The 23702-nt window shown below is 43.3% G+C and overlaps 2 protein-coding genes across 7 annotated transcripts in view; one reads left to right on the forward strand and one right to left on the reverse strand.

Moving 5' to 3' along the window:
• The window catches only part of LOC102457986 (scaffold attachment factor B1), a 44437-nt gene extending 27637 nt beyond the window's left edge, over nucleotides 1-16800 (reverse strand). The window contains exons 1-8 of one of the 3 annotated variants that reach the window (XM_075903089.2): nucleotides 16474-16800; nucleotides 15806-15893; nucleotides 8191-8252; nucleotides 7904-8110; nucleotides 6861-6923; nucleotides 4466-4493; nucleotides 3077-3575; nucleotides 2631-2677 (exon numbers count right to left, since the gene is read on the reverse strand). In XM_075903089.2, the coding sequence (XP_075759204.2) occupies nucleotides 2631-2677; nucleotides 3077-3575; nucleotides 4466-4493; nucleotides 6861-6923; nucleotides 7904-8110; nucleotides 8191-8252; nucleotides 15806-15893; nucleotides 16474-16659 (1180 nt within the window). In that variant the 5' untranslated portion in view covers nucleotides 16660-16800. The other 2 variants (XM_075903091.2, XM_075903090.2) reach the window with 2 other exon arrangements.
• Nucleotides 16801-16935: 135 nt separating this feature from the next.
• Nucleotides 16936-23702, forward strand: part of LOC102462048 (scaffold attachment factor B2) — a 28245-nt gene continuing 21478 nt past the window's right edge. Inside the window, exons 1-4 of one of the 4 annotated variants that reach the window (XM_075903085.2) lie at nucleotides 16936-17314; nucleotides 18632-18719; nucleotides 22727-22791; nucleotides 22879-23157. In XM_075903085.2, coding sequence (XP_075759200.2) covers nucleotides 17081-17314; nucleotides 18632-18719; nucleotides 22727-22791; nucleotides 22879-23157 — 666 coding nt within the window. In that variant the 5' untranslated portion in view covers nucleotides 16936-17080. Of the gene's footprint in view, nucleotides 17315-17404; nucleotides 17650-18631; nucleotides 18720-22726; nucleotides 22792-22878; nucleotides 23158-23702 lie in introns of those variants that run through there. The other 3 variants (XM_075903086.2, XM_075903088.2, XM_075903087.2) reach the window with 3 other exon arrangements.

Raw genomic sequence — 23702 nt, forward strand, 5'->3', positions numbered from 1 at the left:
TGGGGGGGGCGGGGGGGAGGGCGCTAGCTTCGCGTCTCCCTGGTCTGCTGGGGGAAAGCAGCTAGTGCGGGGTTGCCTCACCCCGTTTGTAAGTAGGGATCCGATGTAAGTCAGATCCATGTAATCCGGGGACTGCCTGTATTTCCAGGACAACATGGCTTGCATTTGTAGGTGGTTTAAACGGACCAAAAACCTGATATGGAGATACTAGTAATCTTTGTTGTTGTGGGAGAAGTGCAGAATAGTGTGTCTCCTTTGTAGATCAACTAGGGATAGGTCCACCAGCCCAGGGAAACTACTCTATGAGTTAGAAACATGAGGAAAACATTTGCATTTGACAGGTTGGTAAAAAAAAAAGACTTCAGCCAGCCTTGAAAGAAATGTTGCATAAGGACAGGTGACTTAACAATTAATCAGATTCTTGCTGTTGTTGCATGACTTCCCGAGACTAAAGATGAGGGACATGGCAGCCTCAAATCAGCCTGGAAAAGGTATGCTTTTACTGAATAGGAATCTAGAAAAAAAACCCGTATAAAATACTATGGACTGGATTGGTTAACCTCAATTTGGAGGCTCTAGTGAAGGTACAGAACAAAGTTTGCTGTCTCATTCTCATAAGATTTAGTGCTGTGCCTATTTACAAAAGGCATAAGAATGGTTATACTGGGTGAGACCAAAGGTTCATCTAGCTCAGCATCCTGTCTTCTGACAGTGGCTTTTGCCAGGCAACCCATCCCGTCGCCCATTCCCAGTTTCCGACAAACAGAGGCTAGGGATGCCATCTCTGCACATCCTGGCTCTCAGCCACCGATGGACCCATCCTTAATGAATCTATCATCTCTTTTCAAGCAGGCTTATTAATCTCTCCTCTCATAATTCTGATGCCATTTTCTGAATGTTTTCCAATTCCAATTTTTTTGAGATGAGTGACACATCCACATGCAATATTCAAGAAGTGGGCATCTTATGGATTTATATACAGGCAATGTATAGTGTCTTCTTATCTGTTCTCTTCCTAATGATTTCCAACATCCTGTTTGCTTGACTGCTGCTGAAAATTGAGTGGATGTTTTCAGAGAACTATCCATAATGATATCAAGATCTTGAGTGCTAACAGCTAATTTAGACCCCATCATTTTATATGTATAGTTGGAGTTGTTTTCCAATTTGCATTACTTTGCATTTACTAACACTTAATTTCATCTGCCATTTTGTGGCTCGCTCACCCAGTTTTTTGAGATCCCTTTGTAGCTCTTCGCAGTATGCTTAGGACTCAACTATATTAATTTTGCATCATCTGCAAATTTTGCCTCCTCACTGTTTATCCCTTATTCCAGATCATTTATGAATATGTTGAACAGGACTGCACTCAAGACAGACCCTCGGGACAGCAATATTTACCATCTCCATTCTGAAAACAGACCATTTATTCTTACTCATTGTTTCCTATCTAACTAGTTACCAGTCCACGAGAGGATTTCCTTTTTTATCCCAAAACAGCTTACTTTAAAGATCCCACATCAAAGGCTCTTAATGCTCCCTACATACACTCTTCAAGAAGATAAAAATATGTATGGAGTGATGAGTTCTCATAGAAAAAGGTCAGCGTATGGTTCAGAACATGTTATTCATAAAACAAATATTCTATTAATGGACAGATGCTCTAGGTGTAAATCCATCTGATTTGATGACAGGGTTAAGGCTCAGCCATTTGGTGAAGAGGGAGCAAGCAATAGTCAGAAGGAAAAAAATGTAAAGAAAATGCTTAAGACTGTCAATAGAACAAAAAAGTATCCTTAAAGAACTTGCTGCACTTACTATTATTTACAAAACTGATTTGAAGAAAGGGTGCCAGCGGGCAGACACTGCCCAGTTCAGTTTTATTGCTGGAGAGGCAAGACTGAATGGAGAGGCAAGTGCCCTATATACCGTTGAATGGGGAGGTAACATAGAAGTATAAGGATATAAAAACAGGCAATAGAGCCTTGCTGAAGCTCCTGGATGAAAGATCATAATTTCATTTGAACATGGTGTACACATGCCACGTAAGAGGGATCCACAAAGAAATTCCATGAAGAAACAAAAGAATGTTTGAGGGCAACAAAATCTGAAGACTGACATGGAAATGTACACTTATTGCAATTTATATTTATATGCAATTACTAAAACCCTTATTATTTAGCAAAGTAGAAGATATATAAATATATGGAATAAATTAACAAACTGAAGATAACAAAGGGCTCTTCGCTCAATGAGGTGTCCATATGCACCATCACTGATCTGAAGGATAAATGAGTCACATATTAAAGGTTCTCTCTGAAGTCAGTGGTACAATTTGTGGGATACAGTCACTGATATTGTTAGAACACAATTAGAACAATAAGCTTTCCCATAGTACACATTAAGTGTTTTTTAAAAAAGGTTACATACTGCAGACAGCCTCAATTAGGCAAAACTTGCAATCATTTAAGTCAATGAAAACACTGGCACCGATTTTAATGATACATGTTTACAATAATCTATTTTGCAAAAAAAAAAAAAAAAAAAAAAAAAAAAAAAAAAGGCAAAGACATTATACAGGTTTTACAAAATCAATCATAAAATGAAGATTATTCTCCTTTTTAACATACCTTTCTCATCTTTTGATACTGTCTTTGTATCTCTGTCCTCCTCAGGGCTAAAGACAAAAACTAGTGTTATTCAATGAGGAAACAAAAAAGGAAAATTAACTTTAAATTATAATAAAATACCTACCAGAAACTAGTTGAGAAACAAAAGACACCTGTGCAAAATTGTATTAAGAAATCTGACATGAAATAAAGGAAGTCAGATTCTTAAACTATGTCTGCCAGAAGATAAAAAAAAATAATAATTTAATAAACCAACCTTTGAAGGTTGAGGAAAGGAAGGAAATCAAACCGTCAGTTAAAAATTGCACAAGAAGAAATAAAAGATTCTTTAGGAACAGACTACAATTTCATCAGTCTTGCTGGCCAATTGAAGGAAACAGCCTATTTGCATCACTTAATGACCAATAAAAAGATAGCATCTGGTCTAAAACTGAGAAAAAACAAACCTCTTTTTCTGATCACCGCCCTCATTGGCAGAGGACTCTTTAGTAGCTGATGATTCTTCTGAATTAGCTTTCTCTTCTGTTTTCTTGGCATCTTCTTTACTATCTTTGGTTTCAAGACCTGCATCTTTATCCGCTGTTTCCCCACTAGAGGCTTCCAGACCTTGTGATGGTTTGCTACTCTGATCACTTATGGTTTCTACTACTAAAGATTCAGAGTCCATTTTCTCTTCATCTATTGTCTGTTCACTTGTCTCCCCTTTTGCTACAACTACATGCTTTGCTTCCTTCCTTGAAAGAGCTTGTGCTGACTTGCTGTCCAAATCTAAAGCATCCTCTTCCGACTGACTGGCAGCAAGCGTGTCCTCTTCCTCTGCTAGCTTTTTGCCTGCCACGGCGTTACTTGCTTCTTGTGCATATGGCTGCTCCACTTCGGAAGTTTCTTCTGTAAGTGGTTCAGATTTACAAGTTTCCCCCAAAATGTCGAGTATTTTCTCATTTTCTACGGATTTAACAGGAATAGAATGGCACAAGATTTAATCACCAGGGAAATAATGCAATCACAAATGTGGAACTGGCATGGCTGCCACACTAACACCAAGAGAAGGTCTAAGCTACACAGAGATTGGAAAACCCTAACATACACAATATTAAAAGTTCTAAACTATTTGCAGCCTAACAAATTATAGTAAGCCCAAAAGTTACAGTGAAGAAAAAGCCCCCACAGATTTAACAAAAACCTTCTGGCTGGTCCTTGACATTCTTCATCAAATCGTTCAGTTCTGGTTCTTCTCAATTTAAGTTCCACAATCCAAGATGCTTAACTGAATGTACCAATGCACTGAAAGTTCAATTTTCTAATTTCTGTGAAATTCTTTTAGCAGACACTCCAACATGAAAACTGGGACATCTTCTGATGGTGCATGAGTATATTTTCAGTCCAGACAGTGAATAGAATCTGTATGGAATTTCCATGAAGAAACTGTCTTCTTTCTTCTGTTTCCAGTTACTAATTTTTAAATTTTAGATCCCTAATATGGTTTTATACTGCCTTTTCTGCTCTACTTGTTAAAGAATTTAAGGTACTTTCTGATATCACAAGATCTGTTTTACATGTAGAATCTTTGGCTTTTAAACTGGAATTAACTTTTCTAGAGCCATTTAGGAGACTTTTAAATAATCGCTTTATGTCAGTGACAATATTTAAATGACAGACATTACTTCACAGATCTGGGGATATGATTGGGTTTCCAATCTCTATGACCCTTGCACGATCTGTATTGTCCACCACAGGAATAATGCAAACTATAACATTGCATTTTTTGTTAAAGTAACTAGTGTTTTTAAAAGTATTAGTTGGAAAGATGGGATTATATTGGTCTTTACTAGTACCTGGCTCCAACGGCAATGCCTCGATTTTCTGTAAAGAAAAAGAAAACATTCAAAACACTTTTTATAAACCTTATAAACTGAGTCTAAACTACAAACAAAACTAGAATTTTAGAAGATTATTTCAAGTTAAACAATTCAGTTACTGTATTGACAAATGGCTTACCTGGAACCATTTCACATGGATGTTTATATAAATAATATGTATTTGCTTAAATGAAAACAAAATAAACCACAACTGCCTGAGCTCAGCTACATTTGTTGCGTCTTCCTAGCTAACTTAGGCTATGTCTATGCTATAGACCTTATGACTGCATAGCTGTACCACAGCAGATATGTTGTTGTTGTAAGGTATCTTGTATAGCTGCTCCATGCCAGTAGGAGAGCTGTCTTGCTGGTATAATTAAACAATTTCTAACTAGTGGTGGTAGCTGTCTTGGTAGGAGCGCACCTCTCCCACACCTGGGGTTTTTGTCAGTGAAACTTGTCAGTTAGGAGCATACTTTTTTTTGTACCCCTCAGATAAAAACTGTATCCACAAAAGTGCTAAAAGCCTCAGAATATGAAAGGTTAGAAAGAATGTTTACATCAAAAATGACACTGCAGAACATTGCACATAGGTACAAGTTGAACTTCTCTAGTCTGGCACACACTGATCCGGCAGCATCCATGTTCCAGCTAGGGATGGAACAGTGTAGCCCAAGGCTACTCAGCTTTGGAAGCCCCGGGAACTCCCACCTGCAGGCCGCATGTTGAGCCCCGCGTAAATCCAAACTCCACTGCGGGCCGCAAACAAACAGGGTTCCATGTTGAGTAGCTCTGGTGTAGTCGATTCACTGATAAGCAAAAGCGTATCAGTTCATGCTATAGACTATACGCATTTCCCTCCCCCCGCTTTCTTGCCAGTAAATTTTTTAGCATGCCTGGCCAGCAGTCCTGGCTTGCGCCGGGTCTGGGACCTGCCCTCGCTGCAGCTCTGCATTTAAAGTGTATTAGGAGCCAGGCGGGAAGCCAGCCCAACTCATTTCTGGCTTGCACCAGGTCTGGGAGCTCAGACTGCCCCCACACCGGACAGGGGCTGCTGCCACCCCGCACCGTGAGCTGTTTTTTAAACTGGTTCCCCTTGTGGACCAGCTCCCATCTGGCGCCCCCACAACTGAGGTAGCAGCAACGAGTGGCAGAGGGTCCTTGGGATGGGGCCAGAGTGCACTGGTTGCTGGTCCACCCCCGGGGACTATAGAATAGTCGAGTAACTGATAAAAATACATGAGGTTAATCAACTATTCAATTAACCAATATTTAACATCCCTAGTTCCAGCATTTTAGTTAGTTGGATATCCACTTATGTGTGTGGCCTAGGGATGTTAGCAAATTTTTATTTTTGTAAACGTGTAACTGCTGATATTTTTTCAGTGTTTACATGTTTAACTTGCGCAAGGGGTGGGTGAGCAACCACTAGCTCGTGGCAGCTCTGCGGAGCTGGTACTCACAGGGAGTCGGCTTGAAAGCCAGCTTCCCCCATGTACCACTTCCCTCACCTTCTATGCTCCTGCCTCTGATACAGAGGCAGCAAGTGTGTGTGGGAGAAATGTGTGTAGTAGTTAAGATTAACTAATAAGCTCAGGTGTATTGGTTAATTGTGTAAACGACAACACGCTAACATCTCTAGTGTGGCCGATTTCCCCATGATCTCAAACAGATTGTTTACAGCCACCAGTCCCAGCTCTCAGTGTTCTCACGGTTCTAACTGTGCTGTTATTTAGCTCTAATTTATCCCTAAATGTTTAAGTGCTCGGTAACAGTGGAAATATTGGTAATGCTGCGAGACAATATTGACCTCCCATGGTTTGACAAATTTTCTGGTTCAGAACCAGTTAGGTCCCAATGGTGCCAGATTATAGAAATTCAATCTAAAGTGGCCACTATAATTCACAATGATAAAAAATGAAATGATGTGACATGAAAATCAGATGATGTAATGTTAGCATTAATGGGGTGGGGTTTTTTCCTCTAAAATAAAGTTATTTAAAATATGCATAACAGGGGTATTTAAATTCTTTTGGTGCTCTCACAAAAGGAAGTTAAGCTTTTCCAAATAAAAATACTTTTATTTACAACTCACGTCAAATAGTGGAGGATGATAACTGCTGGAAGTGAGCAACCACAACTGGCAGATGTTCTCAGGTTTATAGATACGAGTAAAGATTGTGTTCCAGACTTCAAAATAAGTAGGCACTGCCCTGCTGAGGCCCCACTGTACTGAGTATTTACAATATTTTATAACAAGTACTCCAGTTGGAGTAAAATAGTTGAATTTTATTATGCTGAAAGATTAATTGGCAATTTTCTATCTAGTATTGCCTACATAACCTTCAATAGAACTAAACTTTCAATTTACCTTCATTAAACTTAAATCAGATGAGGCAGCATCTACATTATTTCCAATTTCTTCACAGTCTTCCTGAAAGATTAAATGGAAGTTATTTCACCCCTTACAAAAATTTAAGAAATTAAAAACATAAATAAAAGACTGGAAGGTAGAAGAAACAACACTATTTTTATGTGATTTTCCCAGGGAGGTAGCATTTGTATAAATATTCACCAATATTCAGAGGAACTTCTGCTCCCAAACTGTAAAACTTTATGCAAGAATGCTGAAAAACATCAGGATTTTTAAAAATAATTTAATGAAATTCTTCATTAGCACTTAAACATGAGTTTACAATTGCACACAAAACTCATATGAGGAGAAAATTTCTTTATTTGTTTGATTGTTTTAAACACTGATATGTCTCATTGCTTTACTTCTTTTTTGAAAGGGAAAAGTCTGACAGATTTTGACTTTCAGATTAAGGGGCTGAGGCCAAATTGGTAGAATTTAAGATGTAAGAGTAGTAACGTTACTACAAATTGGCATTCCTAAAATAGACAAAAGGTAATATTGGGAGAATCCTGAAGTGAGCAAAATATTTAAAATTCTGTGTTAGCCCAGTGAAAATATACTGTGCAATTAATGCACATCTGAAAAGTGATAGAAATGTAGCCGTGTTAGTCTGGTGTAGCTGAAACAAAATACAGGACTATGTAGCACTTTAAAGACTAACAAGATGGTTTATTAGATGATGAGCTTTCGTGGCCCACGATCTAATAAACCATCTTGTTAGTCTTTAAAGTGCTACATAGTCCTGTATTTTATTAATGCACATCTGAGTCATTCATATAGCTCTCAGTCATACAAAAGTGTAATTTACAAGAATGAGAATGTAGAATTAGAATAAAGTAGAATAAGCAAATACTTAAAATCTAAGTAATTTTAACGACATTATTTACAGAGATGATGTGGAGAACGTATAATTTTTTATTCCTGACACTGAAGTGATACATATCATCTACAACATTCAGAATTCAAATATGTGAAAAATAATTTTGCCAGTTACTTACCTCATTTTCTGTAAGTTGATCTGGAAGTTCTTTCATTTCTGCATCAATATTCTCTTTACCATCAGATAGCGAGTCAAGAATATTGTCAGCATTGTAATCTTCTCCACAGTCTACAGCACTGCCATTATCTATTTCAGCTTCATCTAAAACACTAATATCCATCATATCAATATCCTGCAAGTTATCCAAACTTGCTTCAATATCCTCCTGTAAAAAGAAAAGAACAGTGGTATATTCACTGTGACTTAAAAAAACAGCACTCTAATCTTCATCATGATTTCACATACCTGTTCATCTCTAGAGTTTTCCTCCAGTCCATTGTCTTCAACTCCTTCTTCTGGTTTTCGCCCTATAAAATAGCAATATTCTAAGTATTAAAAGCAGTATGTTCTTCAGAATACACACATTATTTGCTAAACTGACTATTCAACCTTAAGGATTAATTTTTGGAAAAAACTCAAGACCCTGATTCTGGGGCTTCAGATAACCTGGACTGTATTTATCTCTACGATGTCATTACATGACATCAACTTGAAGTGAAGTGTGTTTAGTTTCTGTTCTACACCTAAACCTTAGGCTGCCCTAGCTGTGTCATACAGGGCTTTAAAGACTTCATACCATGAACTCTGAAGGTAGGCTGACCTAACCCCCCAATACAGACATGGTGAGGTTAACCAAGCAACCATCTCAGAGAGAGAGAGAGATCGGCATCAACAGGAAAAAAACAAAACACTTTTAATGATGTATCTAATGATGTGCTCATCCTTACTATGAGCTGCTGCTGTAGCACAGTCATATCCCAGGTGCCTTTATATTTCTCTACGTCATTCTCTCATCCCAATACACCTCAATAAAAGGGCATTATAAAGATAAACTTTTTTACAAAAGTTAAAATTCTTAATGAATAATTAAGCTTTCGCTGTTTATGCCCTTTTCATCTCTGAAACAGATTAGTCCGTTATCTGTTTATAATTTCTATCCCACTATTGCAAGGAGATCACTTTGTGGAAGTGATTTAAAGATTGATTAAAAGAGTGATTTAAAGCCTTTGATTTAAAGATCTTCAGGGCACCATTCATGTGTAATTATGTTACTACACAAATACATCAATCTTTCTATCTTTTAGAACATGGGTTGGGAAACTTTTTTTGGTCAGGGGGTGCTGAACCACAGAAAAATCAGTTGGGGGGGGGGGGGCACATAAATAAGAAGCAAAAAAACCAAAACAAACCTTCACCCATATGGCCCCTGACTGAGAAGGAAAAAGATACTCCCCGCATTCCCCTCTCACACCAGAGTTTGGGGGAAGGAGAGGCACCAAACTAGTAGATTTTTGTGCTTCAGGAGTGCAGTGCGGCAGAAGCACCAGTACAGACTCCCCAATGCTGGGAAGGAACCCTGATCTTGGCAAGCCATAGGCTACATGCAGGCCCGGGCCTTTGGTTCCTCTCCCATTTTAGAGTCTGTGCCTTTGTGTGTGTCAGTCAGTCTATCAGTGACACTGTTTATTCAAGAACTTCGCCTAAACAGTAAGAACTAGAACCACCAAATTTGGTACGCAACTTTCTCTTACTCTAAATTAAAGAAAGGTCAAGGTTTTGGCTGTGCCAGGAAAACGGGCTGTACTAGGAATCAAAGTGTTTTCCCTAACACAGAAATGGAGGCAAATGATAGGCAACAGTTATACTGAAGAGTAACACAGAGAGGGGGCAACAAGTGTGGGGAGCAGCTATGCTTCAGAGTGACCACAGGGGGGAGGCAACACCAGAAAGAAAGTGACCAGATTCTCCATGTTGCAGCCATTGGCCCAGGTAAGTTGCCCCCCTGCCCTTGGCCACAGCACTGGATGGAGGTAGGATGTTAAATATCGGTTAACTGAATAGTCGAGTAACCTCATAAAATTTTATCCATTTGTTGACTACTCTGTAGTTCCCGAGGGCAGGGCCAGTAGCCACTGTATCAGACGCAGCAGCACTGGGTGCCAAGTGGGAGCTGGTCTGTGAGGGTAGCCAGTTTAAAAGCCAGTTCAATTCATGGACCAGCTGCCTGTCACCCTGTGCTGCTGCTTCTGAGAAAGAGGCAGCAGTGCAGGGTAGCAGCAGTTCCTGTCTGGGGAAACGGGGGGACGGGACACGACTGAGCTCCTGGACCCAACGTGAGCCAGAACTGAGCTGGGTTGCCTGGCTGGCTCTTAATACACTTGAAATGCCGACCTGAAACGAAGAGAGATCCTGGACCCAGCGTGAGCCAGGCTGCCTGCCTGCCTGGCTCCTAATACGCTTTAAATACACATACACAATGGGAAGCGACTGTCTAGGAAGGAGTACGGCAGAAAGGGATCAACGGGTTATAGTGGACCAAAAGCTAAATACGAGTCAACAGTGTGACGCTGTTACAAAAAAGCAAACATGATGCTAGGATGCATTAACACGTGTGTTGTGAGTGTGGGGAAAATCAAATAACTCCAATTGTGTCAAAGGGGGAACTGTGCAGAAATCAAAACTCTCTGAAAGAAAACTGCTGTAAGGGTTAAAAAGTTTTCCAGATCTCTCTCCCTGTATCAGAGTGAAATCAAATTAACTCTAATCAAAGACCCTTACAAATGACTATCTCAAATTCATGGATACTCCTAGTCTGTCACAATTTGTCATGTAAACCCTTATCTTTGTCACAGTTTGCCTTGTAGACTCCTCCACTCAAGTTCTCATGTGGCTTTGTGTACTGTAAAAACTTACTTCTAGCACTCCTGGGGTGATCAGAAGTCTCAGAGTACTTCTGCTGAGACTTTGATATGTTAAAGAAGAACAATCCACAACTGAACTGTCTAAGCATTCTGTATATAGGATACCTGAATCTGTCTGTCAGGGCTGCTGCTTCACTCTTGGAAGTGACAGCTTGCATGCATGCATCAAAGTTTTCTCTTCTAGGTTTCTCTCCTGCCTCACTGATTTGACCTCCGGCCTCGGACCCTTCTGGGGGCTCTGTACCCCAGGGGAGCGAGATTTCCCCCTTCATGAGCAAGACAAGAAGTAATTCTTCGGCTCTACTCTACTCTTGGAGTATTGTGTCCAGTTTTGGGCACCACATTTCAAGAAAGATATGGAGAAATTGGAGAGGGCCCAAAGAAGAGCAACAAGAATGATTAAAGGTCTAGAGAACGTGACCTATGAAGGAAGGCTGAAAGAACTGGGTTTGTTTAGTTTAGAAGAGAGAAGATTGAGGGGGGGACGGACGGACCATGATAGCAGTTTTCAGGTATCTAAAAGGATGTCGTAAGGAGGAGGGAGAAAAACCTGTTCATCTTGGCCTCTGAGGATAGGACAAGAAGCAATGGGCTTAAACTTCAGCAAAGGAGGTTTAGGTTGGACATTAGGAAAAACTTCCTGTCAGGGTGGGTAAACACTGGAATAAATTGCCCAGGGAGGCTGTGGAATCTTTATCTCTGGAGATATTAAAAAGTAGGTTAGATAAATGTCTATCAGGGATGGTCTAGACAGTACTTGGTCCTGCCATGAGGGCAGGGGACTGGACTCGATGACCTCTCAAGGTCCCTTCCAGTCCTGGTATTCTATGATTCTATAAATGCAGAGCTGCAGAAGGGTTAGGTCCCAGACCTGTCGCAAACCAGCCTGTTAAAAAATTTACTGGCAGGGAAAGGAGAGGGAAATGTGTGTCGTCTATAGCATTAACCTATAAGCTTTTGCTTAATCAATTAATCAACTATAGCATTACATCCCTAGACGGGGGATGTGGAAGGAACTCTGCCAGCCAGCAGTTCCACTGCCCTGCAGAAGCCACAAACCAGGGGAATCAGGCAGTGGCAGCACTCCACCCCCCTGCCCAAAAGCACTGCAGGGGCCACATAGCCCCCTCCCAGAAGGAACCCCAGTGACCACCTGACTCCTCACGGCCTCCTGTCTTGAACCCTTGTCCTGACTCCTGTACCCCCATCACACCAAACTTCCTGCCCTGACTCCTGCAACTCCCAAAGCCACCAAAAGGACCCAAGCAATGCCGGGTAAGTCTTCTAGAGATAATATAAATGTTAAATAGTCAATTATACTTTCTGGTACTACCACAATGGCTACATAGGCAAGAGGCCCAAAATGAACTCAAAAACAACTTGAAATCTAGTCAAACTTTTAAAATGAGCTGTAAGCAATTTCAGAAATTACACCCGTCCCCCCCAAAACCAATTTCCGAGGTTTGCAACTACATACCATTGAGTAAACCAACTCCTCTCAGAAAAGAAGGAATTTCTAAAACATCAACTCTACTAAGATAAATTTTACATTTAGGATCCATTTTATCTGCCTGTATTTGTACAATTATGTAGGGCATGCCTATGCTTGCACCCTCTTTTGAGAGAGGAATGCAAATGCAGACATTTGAAATTGCAAATTGCAAATGTAGCCGGGATTTAAATATCCTGCGCTTCATTTGCATATTCGCATTATGGCGCTATTTCGAAATAACTGATGCTGTTAAGATGTGGTTTTGAGAGAAAACCCTTCTCTCGAAATAACCGCATCTTAACAGCATCTGTTATTTCGAAATAGCGCCATAACACAAATATGCAAATGAAATGTGGGATATTTAAATCCTGGCTACATTTGCAATTTTGAACGTCTGCATTTGCATCCCTCTCTCGAAAAAGGGTGCGAGTATAGACATACCCAGACTGATTATTCCCAGAACCAGGGATTTGGAGCAATCAAATTTATGAATTGCTCCACTCCAGCACCAATAGTGACTGCTCCAGCTCTGCTCTGCACTCTGACTCCACTCTCCGACTCAAATTAATTTTTAACTAAATAAAAAAGCGCACACTGTAATTTTGAAAAAACATTATTTTTATTCAGCATTTTAAAACAATTTAAATGTCATCAATAATGATACAAACTAGAATAATTCATAATTTAATCTGTAAAAAATTATTGCAGCAATCAAGTCATCTTTCATAGCCTGCCGCAGAGCATATAAAATTAACTTTAAAGCCAAAAACAGTCCCTCTACATTAGCTTGAGTTGTTGGCATGCTCAAACCAATTCTACAGGCATCGTGAATGTGGTGTGGGTAGCTGTAAATGGCCTCAAAAACAGACAACTTTTAGCCTACCAATAGACTCCATCACCTCAATCTTCCTGAAAGTTTCTCTCGAATAATGCTTCATTAATATTATGAATTACAGAAACTCGTCAGCGCCTTTCTTGTTTATCCGATTCCTTTTCGAAGTTGTCATCTTCTCAAGAATTGGTGCTTGAATTATCTCTATTTCCCTGTGATGGCTGAAGACGTCTCAGGGATGGATGCTTGAACAAGTTCAGAGTGGAGACGGAAGTTTGAGAACAGCCTGCTATTTCTGAAGGAGGTGAACCTTCCGAAACCGCAAATTTGATTGCTGATGACCCCCTTTCGTTGTGTTTCATTTTATTCAACCTCTTTTGCTGAGTTCAAATCTAGCAATAGATTTTGTTTTTCAAGTCGTCAAGCAATATCAAGGAGCCCTTCCTTTGCCTTTGGTATTTCCTTTGAGGTAAGAATCATCCGATCCCGTGGGTCAACATACTCCAGCAAGGAAATGAATATTGTAAAAAAGCTTCTCTTTGAGTTTCTGCATGAAGGATAAAATTCCTTCTGCAATTTGTCCACCATTTTCTTGCAAGAATTTTGACAGTTGTCACCATTCCTTCATTAAAACTCCTGGTGTTATATCAACAGCTTGAAGACTCACGGTTGTTTGGTTTTGCCAAGAGGTGTGTCAGGTTCTTCACTTCATCCCATTCAGCTTTTGTTAATTTGAGTTCTCTTCCTCCAGCAGCAGCTAGTTGTTCAACATCATCAGGGCTTGACAAGCGGCGGCGAGCCCTGCTCGCCAGCTGCGCGATTGGGCACGCTGCGCATGCGCTGACCGTGCTGCGCGACCGCACCAGGCTAAAATCTACTCACCTGTGCCCTAACTGTCAAGCTCTGAACATCGCAAATGTTGAACCCCAGTGAGTCATAGTATCCAATGATTGAGTTACTCCATGTAGATCAAGCAGAACACTTTGAATACTTGGGGTTCGTAGTTTGAAGACTTGTTGAATTTTTGCCAGAAATTTCTTCACATGTTCTTTGTTCAGTCCATCCCAGATTGCCAACTGAAGAATGTGAATACCACACCGCATCAGTTGGACTTTTGAGTTGTCCTCATGAAGCCATGTTGGAAGTATGAGGCTAGGGTCATTAACCCATTGCGCAGCAGCATCCATGACGACTTCGATTTCATCCATTCCTTTAGTTCCTTCCTCAGGCAAAATAGCTTCAGTGCTGTCCACATCCCTGTTCTCAGAGGTAGGAATGGTTTCATTGTCCTCACCGAAATTTTTGATGGCACACGTCATGCCTGCTCCATTGTCAACGCAGATGCTCAGCACTTGCATTTCACGGATCCCAAATTTTTCTAAAATAGCTTTTACTTAACTTTTCACGTAGGTAGAATTGTGATGCCCTTCAGTGTCGATTATGTTCAAGGTTTTTACCACAGTTTTATCTTTTCTTTCTTCATAGTACTGAGCATGGATTGCAAGGAAATTTCTGTTTCCATGGGTTGCCGCATCCATTTTCAGGTAGCACAATTTTTGCTCCAAAGATTTCTTGAGCTCTTCGTGACCAGACTCAGCTGTGCTGACAACTAAATGACAAACCGTATTGTGCCCTGTCGAAACGCCAAGCTGCAGACCCATTTCACCTGCAATTTTTTGGAATCCTTTTTTCTTTAGCCTGAAGGTAGTGAGCGGTGTTGACCTCAAGCAAACCATTTCCATCAGCCCTTCACAGAAAATATTGGTAGCCATGGTGACTGTAACCTTTGAGGACTTTAAATACGAGTCAATTTTTGTTTGCTCAATTTTGGGTTTCTTTTCAGAAGAAGGTCCGCAAAAAAATTTTTTCTCCAGGAGTTTTTCAAGAGCCAGATGAACATCGTTTAGCCGTGTCAGCTTTCTCTTTTGCCTCATCTTCCTGGTCCTTTTTTGTAACCAGAGCTGCATACTTTTCAGGATTGTTGTTTTACATGCAGCCAAAGGTTGAAACTTTTCACGGCACTTGCCAAAAAACTTTGTAATTTTGTATCTGTACATTAAACTTTGATTTCAGCCGAAGCAAGAATAACTGCAGCATGTTATGCAAAGTAGATGTTAATATCGTTATACAATCTGAAACTTTTTGCTGCCTTTAGGACTTTCTTGCTAAAATATCATTCATTTTGGATTGAAAATGAGAAAACAAAACAAAACAAAACCTAGAGCATTCAAGATTTTCTGTGCTCCGGCTCCGCTCCAGCTCTTGGCAAAAACCTGCAGCTCCACTGCTCTGCGTTCCGCTCCAAAGCCCTGCCCAGAACCATAGTTTGACTTAAAATTCCAATTAATCGATGATACAGGCTTTAACGCCTCTCTGAAAAATTAAAACTCCACCATCAAATATCATTGGGAAAAGGGAATTAACAACAAGGATGTAAGTAAAAATCAAGACTGACCAGTAGATCTTAGCATGGAGGCTTTCAGAGCAGCTGTTTGCCCTATGTCTGAAGCAATCCTGTGTTCATGTCATGAGTACCAAAAATACACTTGCAATTTAAGGTCATGTTCACTTTATGACTGAAGGCCTACTAACATGAGGCATATTTGAACTTCATAATGCAATCAGTGAACGAGGAAACAGTGCTAAGCTTAAACATGTAACAACAGTTGTTGACAGCATACTTTCAGCTGCAAACTAATAGAAACTCTGGAATGAAAAAACAAAATTACAAAACAAGTAATCTTACAGAAAACTAGGAAAAGCAAGAAAAGCAAGACTACATTTTAAACAGAAAATGCTTGTGAACCAGGAGGAAGAGCCTGGACTGTTCTGTACCTTTGCTAGTTCTCTTTGGTGTTCTTTTATTACTAACTTCTGAAGCCATTGGCATTTCATCAGGATCTCCCCCTTCTTCCTCAATGGCCTAGTGGAAACAGAGAGTCATTTTTGCTGTGGCTTGTTTTCAGGAGTCTGTTTCTCATGTATATGAAATGCTATTGGGGAAAGGGAGACAGATCAAGTGACTGAATCTGTCAGACTTTGGGGGCAAGGGCCCGCGCTCCATGGGTCGTACAGAACCCAGCACAGGTGCCACTGGAATACAAACGCTCACCCGCAGCCTCAGGGGAGCCCAGATCCCGGCAGCGACGCCAGAGAAAAGAAGCCGGAGGTGGGTGGGTGCAGGGGACCCGGAGAAGGGAGGTCGGAGGCCGCCAGCCCGAGGGAATGTATTGGCGTCGGAGCTGGCAAAACCCGAGGACGGCGTCGGAGGCAGTCGGCAGCCCCAGGGGCAGAACGAGGGCACGGGAGGGGGACGCGCTTTGGAGGCCCCAGCTCGGCGGGGGAGCCGGGCAGCTCGTTAGCGCCATTTTCCCTCCCAGGGGAGGAGAGCGCCGCCGGGCCCGGGCCGCGCATGCGTCCAGCAAAGCCCCAAGCCGGGGAACAAAGGACCCACAGGGACTACGCCAGCTCGCCCCCTCCCCCGCCGCAGCCTCGCCTCGCACCTTCCGCAGCCGCTCCATCAGGACGCTCTTGTTGCCGCCGCTGTCCAGGTTGCGGCGCTTGAGCTCGGCCCTCAGGTCGATCACCCGCAGCTCGCTCAGCCGCCGGGTCTCCGGCTCCGAGCCGGAGGGAGCGGCCCCGCCCAGGGCAGACTCCCCCAGCCCGGCCGCTGACTGAGCCTCCGCCATGACGCCGCTGCTCCGGTTCTCTCACGCGCGAACCTCAGTGGAATGAAAGCAAGAGCTACGGTCCTACCACAAAATGGCGAGGCCGAAACACTCTGGAAGGAGGGGGCACGGCGCGCAGGCGCGGCGGGAGGGAAGGGGGTACGCGCAGGCGCAGTAGCTTCCAGAAAGAAGGGCGGCGCTTCACGGTCAGTACCTACAGCCCATCTCTGTGCATACCGACTGCGCATGCGAGTTACTGCGGCCCTGAGGAGGCTCGGGCGCATGCGCTAGGTTGAGAGGCGTTTCAGGCCGTCGAAGCTTTGGCGATTGCGCGAAGCCCTCATGCCCGGTAGTCTGTCCTTAGTGCGCCTGCGCCGCGGCCTCCGTGTGTCTCTCTGGGATTCATCCCCACCATTTTGTGCGGGAATCGCGGCTGTTCTGGATGCTCCACTCTGCTCCTGTCCCGCGCGAGAACCGGAGCAGCGGCGTCATGGCGGAGGGTCAGTCAGCGGCCGGGCTGGGGGAGTCTGCCCTGGGTGGCGCGGCTCCTATCGGCTCGGAGCCCGATACCCGGCGGCTGAGCGAGCTGCGGGTGATCGACCTGAGGGCCGAGCTCAAGCGCCGCAACCTGGACAGCGGCGGCAACAAGAGCGTCCTGATGGAGCGGCTGCGGAAGGTGCGGGAGGGAGGCAGGGCGCGCGGGTATGGGAGGGGGCGGGACATTCCTTAGGGATGAGGCGGCGCGCGCTCTTTCGGGCCCGGCCGCGGCGGGGTGGACAAAATGGCGCCAAGCGGCGAGCGAGAGGAGTCATGTGACTCCAAGCCCAGCGCAAGCGGCTCCTGCGGCGCTTCTGGCGCGTTCGGTTCGCGCCACGGGCGACCTCCGCCTCAGGCCTCGTGTTCGAGTCTCCGTGCGGCGGCACTCGGGCTGCCGGGCTCCTGCCGCCGCTCGTGGCAACCCCTGAATGAGGTCTCGGAGTCTGGCCTCAGCCCTCCGCGGGGGCTTGTGCGGTGCGAATTGTTCGCGATGCCTCACAGGAGGCCGGGCGGGGGGAGCCGGGTGCGCGCAGCGCTGTGTAGGGATGGGGCGGCTGGGGCTCGGTGGACAAAAGCCGTTCGTGGCTTTCGTTCTTCACTTCCTGGAAACGGAGACCCTGTCATTCATCTGCCCACGTGGGCAATGGGCTGGTTGCGGGAGGGGGGAACGGGGTGTTGCTCGCATTCCAGAAAGCCGGGCTCACATTTACTCTTTGACCCGCCCTGGAACTCCCAGGCCAGTCGAGACCTGGGGATGGGGAAGCGCTGTTCAGAACAGCTGGCAGTTCCCTCTAGATGTGGCAGGGTGCAAAGAATTCACGCAGTCCCCCACCCTCAGGGCAATCAGAGTCTGGGTGGGGGAGTATGGGGAGTATCCTGGTTCTGCCTGAGGTCCTGCCCCTTCTGGGGTGGCCCGGGGCCACCTCAGAAATTTGGCAAGTGCCCCTCCCCCCAAGAATTATTGCCCACCTTGGTGTATGATTTAGTTCTTACCATTCCTAATACACTGCTGCTGCATGTGCAGCTTGACAAAGGTAATGAATATTATGTACTTTTTCCTAAATTAAATTACCAAAAAAATTACACACATCTTAGACGATGTAAAATGCTGTCCTGAGGTGTAAATAACATGTTTTAGTTGTCAATTTGCACTGTTTGAAAAAACACATGAAGACATATCAGTGGGAAACTTAATTTAAGTCTGAATTTTTGGTGATTTAAATTGCGATTTAAATCAAGTGACCCGGTTCCTAGCTTCTGACTACTAGAAGCTAAGGCCACCATTTCTGCCTATCCAGGCTAATTAACATTGATCTATATATTCCCCATCCAATTTATCTAGTTCTAGCTGTTTCTACCAGGCATAATGATAGCATTTTTCTCCTTGGTGAGTTTAGTACCCAAGAAAAATAGTGCTCTGTAAACAAAATAATGGCTTTATATCTGTTTCCAATAGGCTATTGAGAATGAAGGGGGAAATCCTGACGAAATTCCAGTGATATCAGAGGTAACCATCAAGAAAACACCAAAGAGAAGCAGCAAAGGTACAAATGAGTTGAGGGGGGGGTTTCCTCTTTGATCTTGAACCTACAAACCAAAGTCTAGCTTTTCTATCTTTTCTTTCCCTGCTTTCCTTCTGAAAAATATTTCTCCTTATTTTGGCATTGTGAGTTTATATAACTTCTGAATTTGTGGTTAAATAATATGTGGTTGAGTTAAATATAGCGCACATGGGAGCTCTGTATGATCAAATGTATTATTTATGCCAGTGTAGCTCAATCTTGTGTTGCTGACCCTCTTCAATAATTATGTGCCTGAGTTTCACACAATAAGTGGTGTGGTATACCAAATCCATCATTCACAAATTGCACATTTTATTAAATACGAGGGGGCGGTGCCCCCTACTCACCATACTCTCCAACCCCCAGTCTATGGGGGTAGACACGCCAGCCCTGGCCACCCCCCCCCCCCCCCCCCCAGCCGCAGCCAGCTTCTTGCCTCTCTACCACCCCTGCCAGGTCCGTGCTAACCTGGCCTCTCATCCCCTCCCCTGCCTGGCTGCAGACAGCTTTGGCCACTTGGCTCACGTCCCCAGCCTCCCTCCTGGTCTCTTGCCTGCCAGTCCCTCCCCCCACCCCCCCATCAGCCAGCCCTGGCCTCCCCCTAATCCTCTCTCCCTGGCCCCTCGGCCCCCCTCTGGCTGCCAGAGGAAGGCAAGGGCTGAGCCAGGGGCGGCAGCAGCAGCTCCTCGCTGCGCTTGGGGCCCGGATGCTCCAGGACCCAGCAGGGAGCTGCAGTCTCCAGCTGCCTTGGGCAGGCATGCTGGGGCCACCCATGCTTGGCGCTCCAGCCTGGGAACCTCATACCCACCCCCCGGCCAGATTAGCATGCCAGTGCCAGCTTCCTGTGGGGCAGTGGGGAGAGGAGAAAAGACTGAGGCTTCTCTGCACTGGATTCGGCTTTTGGAGAAGTGTGTGCACTTCTCTGCAAGCTGAATCTGGTGCGGAGTCTCAGTGTTTTCTCCTCTCTGCCCTGCCTCGCAGGAAGCTGGTGCACTAATTTTGTGTGCGGAGGGAGAGGGGTATTCCAGGCTGGAGCTCCAGGCAGTCAGCGGCCTGAGAAGCCAGAGGCTTCCTGGGGGGAAGGAGAATCCTGAGCCACGACCACCTCTTCCCCTACTGGGGACTCTGTTAAGGCCGGGGGGCTGGGTCGATGTGACGTGACATCACTGTCGCCCTGTAGGAAGTTTTTTTTAAATACATAGCGAGATTAGTTACATAAATGTCTCTTATTTCTGAAATGAAGGGTGGGCATTATTACTGCTTAAATAATAAAGATAGCATCTGTTTTAGTAGTAGCGTTGTATACAACGGTGATTTTACAAAACTTCTATCTTCCATTTAAATGCCTCATATAAAATTGTTAAAATATTAGAAGTAGAGTTGTGGGTAATGATATACAAATGGCTCACCCAACAATTAGAGATGTAAAATTTGATTTAAAAAGTTAAACATTACAATTTAACTGGTTAACTGTGATCCTGCAGCCCCTGTCTGCACTTCAGCGTATCAGCCCTGGCCAGGCTGCGGGGTTGCTTCAGCTGGACTATGCTGAGTCTGGGCTGAGCAGTCTGCAGGGCCTGCTGAGGGTTGGCCCACTGCAGGCAGGGGCTGCTGCAGCCCCTTGAGGCCACTGCTTAACCACTTACCCGGTAAGCATTGCCTAGTAAGGATGATGCTTACCAGATGACCGGTTAACTCAGGGGTAAGCAAATACCAGTCTTGGGTGGATATGATCCACAAGCATTAGCTACTGGCGGGCCCTCACTGCTATATTTACTTGCATGGCTGAAAGGTACTGACAGTCACAGCTTCCATTGGCTGCAGATCATTCCCAGCCAATGGGAGCTGAAGGAAGCGGTATTCGTCTTCGCACCACTTCCTGCCACTCCCATTGGCCAGGAAAGGTTCACCAGGGGCTAACTTTGGCAAACCACTGCTATGTTTTTGCCCAACCCTGGTTTAATCATTTTGAAGCACTTGGAGAGAAAAGTGATCAGGAATAGTCAGCATGGATTCACTAAGGGCAAGTCATGCCTGACCAACCAAATAGCCAGTTACCTCATCATAGGAGGCACTGTGGATACGATATACTCTGACTTCAGCAAAGTTTTTGATACGATTCCCACAGTATTCTTGCCAGCAAGTTAAGGAATATGAATGGATAAATGAACAATAAGGTGGATATAAAGTTGGCTAGATCATTGGGGTCAGTGGGTAGTGATCGATGGCTTGATCTCTGGTTGGTGGTTGGTATCAAGGAGAGTGCCCCAAGAGTTGGTTCTGTGGCCAGTTTTGTTAAGCATCTTTATTAATGACCTGTATGAGGGAATGGATTGCACCTTCAGCAAGTTCACAGGTGACACTAAGCAAGGGGTGAGGTAGATCTACTGTCGTGGAGGGTTAGGGTCCAGTGACCTAGACAAATTGGAGGATTGTGCCAAAAGAAATCTCATGAGTTTCACCAAGGACAGGTGCAGCCCTCCACTTTGGGTGGAAGAATCCCAAGTACTGCTACAGGCTGGGGACCAAATGGCTAAGCATCAGTTCAGCAGAAAAGGACGTGGGGACTACTGTAGATGAGAAACTGGATATGAGTCAATGGTGTACCTTTGTAACCAAGAAAGGTAATGGCATGTTGGGGTACATTAGAAGGAGCATTGCCAGCAGATCTAGAGAAGTGATTATTTCTCTTTATTCAGCACTGGTGAGGCCACACCTAGAGTATTACATCCAATTCTGAGCCCTCCATTACAGAAAGGATGTGGATGCATTGGAGAGCCCAACGGAGAGCAGTGATTAAGGAGCTGAAGCATGTGACTTATGAGGGGAGGCTGAGGGATTTGGCCTTATTTAGTCTATAGAAGAATGAAGGGGGATTTGGTAACAGCCTTCAGATACCTGAACGGGAGTTCCAAGGAGGATGGAGAGAGGCTGTTCTCAGTGGTAACAGATGACAAAATGAGGAGCAATTCTCAAGTTGCAGCAGGGAAGGTCTAAGTTGGATATTAGGAAAAACTGTTTCACTAGGAGGGTGGTGAAGCACTGAAATGGGTTACTTAGGAAGGTGGTGGAATCTCCATCCCTAGAGGTTTTAAGTCCCAGCTTGACATAGCCCTGGGTAGGAAGATTTAGTTGGGATTGTTTGGACTCAGTGACCTCCTGAGATCTTTCAACAGTATGAACTGGTTAACCCTTTACTAACTAACAATACTGTGCCTGGCTCAGGCCAATCCTTTGAGTTACTTTTCACTTTGCTGCATTAAATTTACTTATACATTTATTTTAGATTTTAGATAACATTTCCCTTCCCAGAATATACACAGGACATGATTTCAACCTTTCAATATGTTAATAGGATACAAATATTTGAGCAGAATTTGCCGAAAGGCTATTTCTAAAACCTCTCTCCCTTTCTTTGCTGTGTTTTTATTCTTTGAGGAAAATACACATACACTTGTAAATGTGTAAGTAATTATTACAGTCTGTTTTCATGTGTTCTGAAGTGTTGTTTCTGTAATGAGTGTTACTTTTAATGCTATTATTCAAAATGGTTAATGAAATTTTGATAGAAAATTTAGACAGATCATTATAATGAACTTTAGAAAATAAATAATGGTCTTTGATATTTAAGCACATTATTTGACTCTGCATGATTGTAGTAAGGGTACACAACTTATATTTTGTGAAACCAGCAGGCTGTGCACTGTGCTCGTTATGCTTGCCAACCCCCCTCTTTCTGGCTGTTTTTGCGGCTTGAGAGTCTGATGATGTCATTTGGTCACCCTGCAGGAAAAACTACTTCATATAGAGATTCAGACCTTTTATTGTAATTTTCAAAAATGTGGTGTTCAGAGTTATAGAATCGTTGTAAATAAGATAAACTATGTATCTTGCCTGTAAGAAACTGGATTATGTACCTATTCTGGGAAGACAGAGTCTGAAAATGGCAACTTATGAATTCATGATTCTAATAATGATAATGTTACTAGGACGTAGACTAGAAGAGGAGGGAGTTGAAGATAATGGACTGGAAGAGGATTCTGGAGATGGGCAGGTATGTAAAACCACATATGAGGTGAAAAATAATAGTGCTGCATTCAAGTCACAATGACTATTATATATACTTTTTTTCTTTTTACAGGAGGATATTGAAGCAAGTTTGGATAACTTGCAGGATATTGACATGATGGATATTAGTGTGTTAGATGAAGCTGAAATAGATAATGGCAGTGCTGTAGATTGCGGAGAGGATTACAGTGCTGATAATATTCTTGACTCACTGTCTGATAGTAAAGAAAATGCTGATGCAGAAATGAAAGAACTTCCAGATCAGCCTACAGAATATGCTGTAGGTATCTTGGAGGCATCTCCACAGTTGTCAGAAATTAAAGAAGAATCAAGAGAAATACCAGTAGTGATGGTATGGATCTCTTACATGTGTGAAATCAGAACTTTTTTCAAATTAAATAGTGCACATTATCTAAATAATAGTAAAAATAATTTGGGGATCTAAATTTGTATGGACATTGGGTTTTTTCTGTTTTTGGAAAGAGCATTCTTGATTTTTAAAACATATTTAGGGTTTTTTTTTGCATGCATCACATTGCTACCCACGATGATAGTAATCTAAAAGCATCATTTTTATTAAATCTTTGAATTCTCTATTTTGCCTTCAGTTTACATTCCCATTTTCTCTTTATTCCTTTGTTTTGGATGGCAGTGAGGGATCCAAATGCTGTAGTTGATTGACTTCATATTTGCACAGTGTATTGTGTCCCATTGATTCAATGTATTTCAAGGTTTTTTTTATTAGCTTTGGGGCTTGCATTGCAGTCAGACATTTGGAGTGCTTTCATGCTGGCTTTCTGTGCTTATCTGATAATGGACTGCCATTTCAGCTTTGTCCATTTGTGGTTGAAGATAAAACTTTCTCATGAGTCTTCAAGTTAATACTCACTTGAAACA

This window comes from Pelodiscus sinensis, chromosome 32 (assembly GCF_052426305.1).
Source record: "Pelodiscus sinensis isolate ZL-2025 chromosome 32, ASM5242630v1, whole genome shotgun sequence".
Lineage (NCBI taxonomy): Eukaryota > Metazoa > Chordata > Testudines > Trionychidae > Pelodiscus > Pelodiscus sinensis.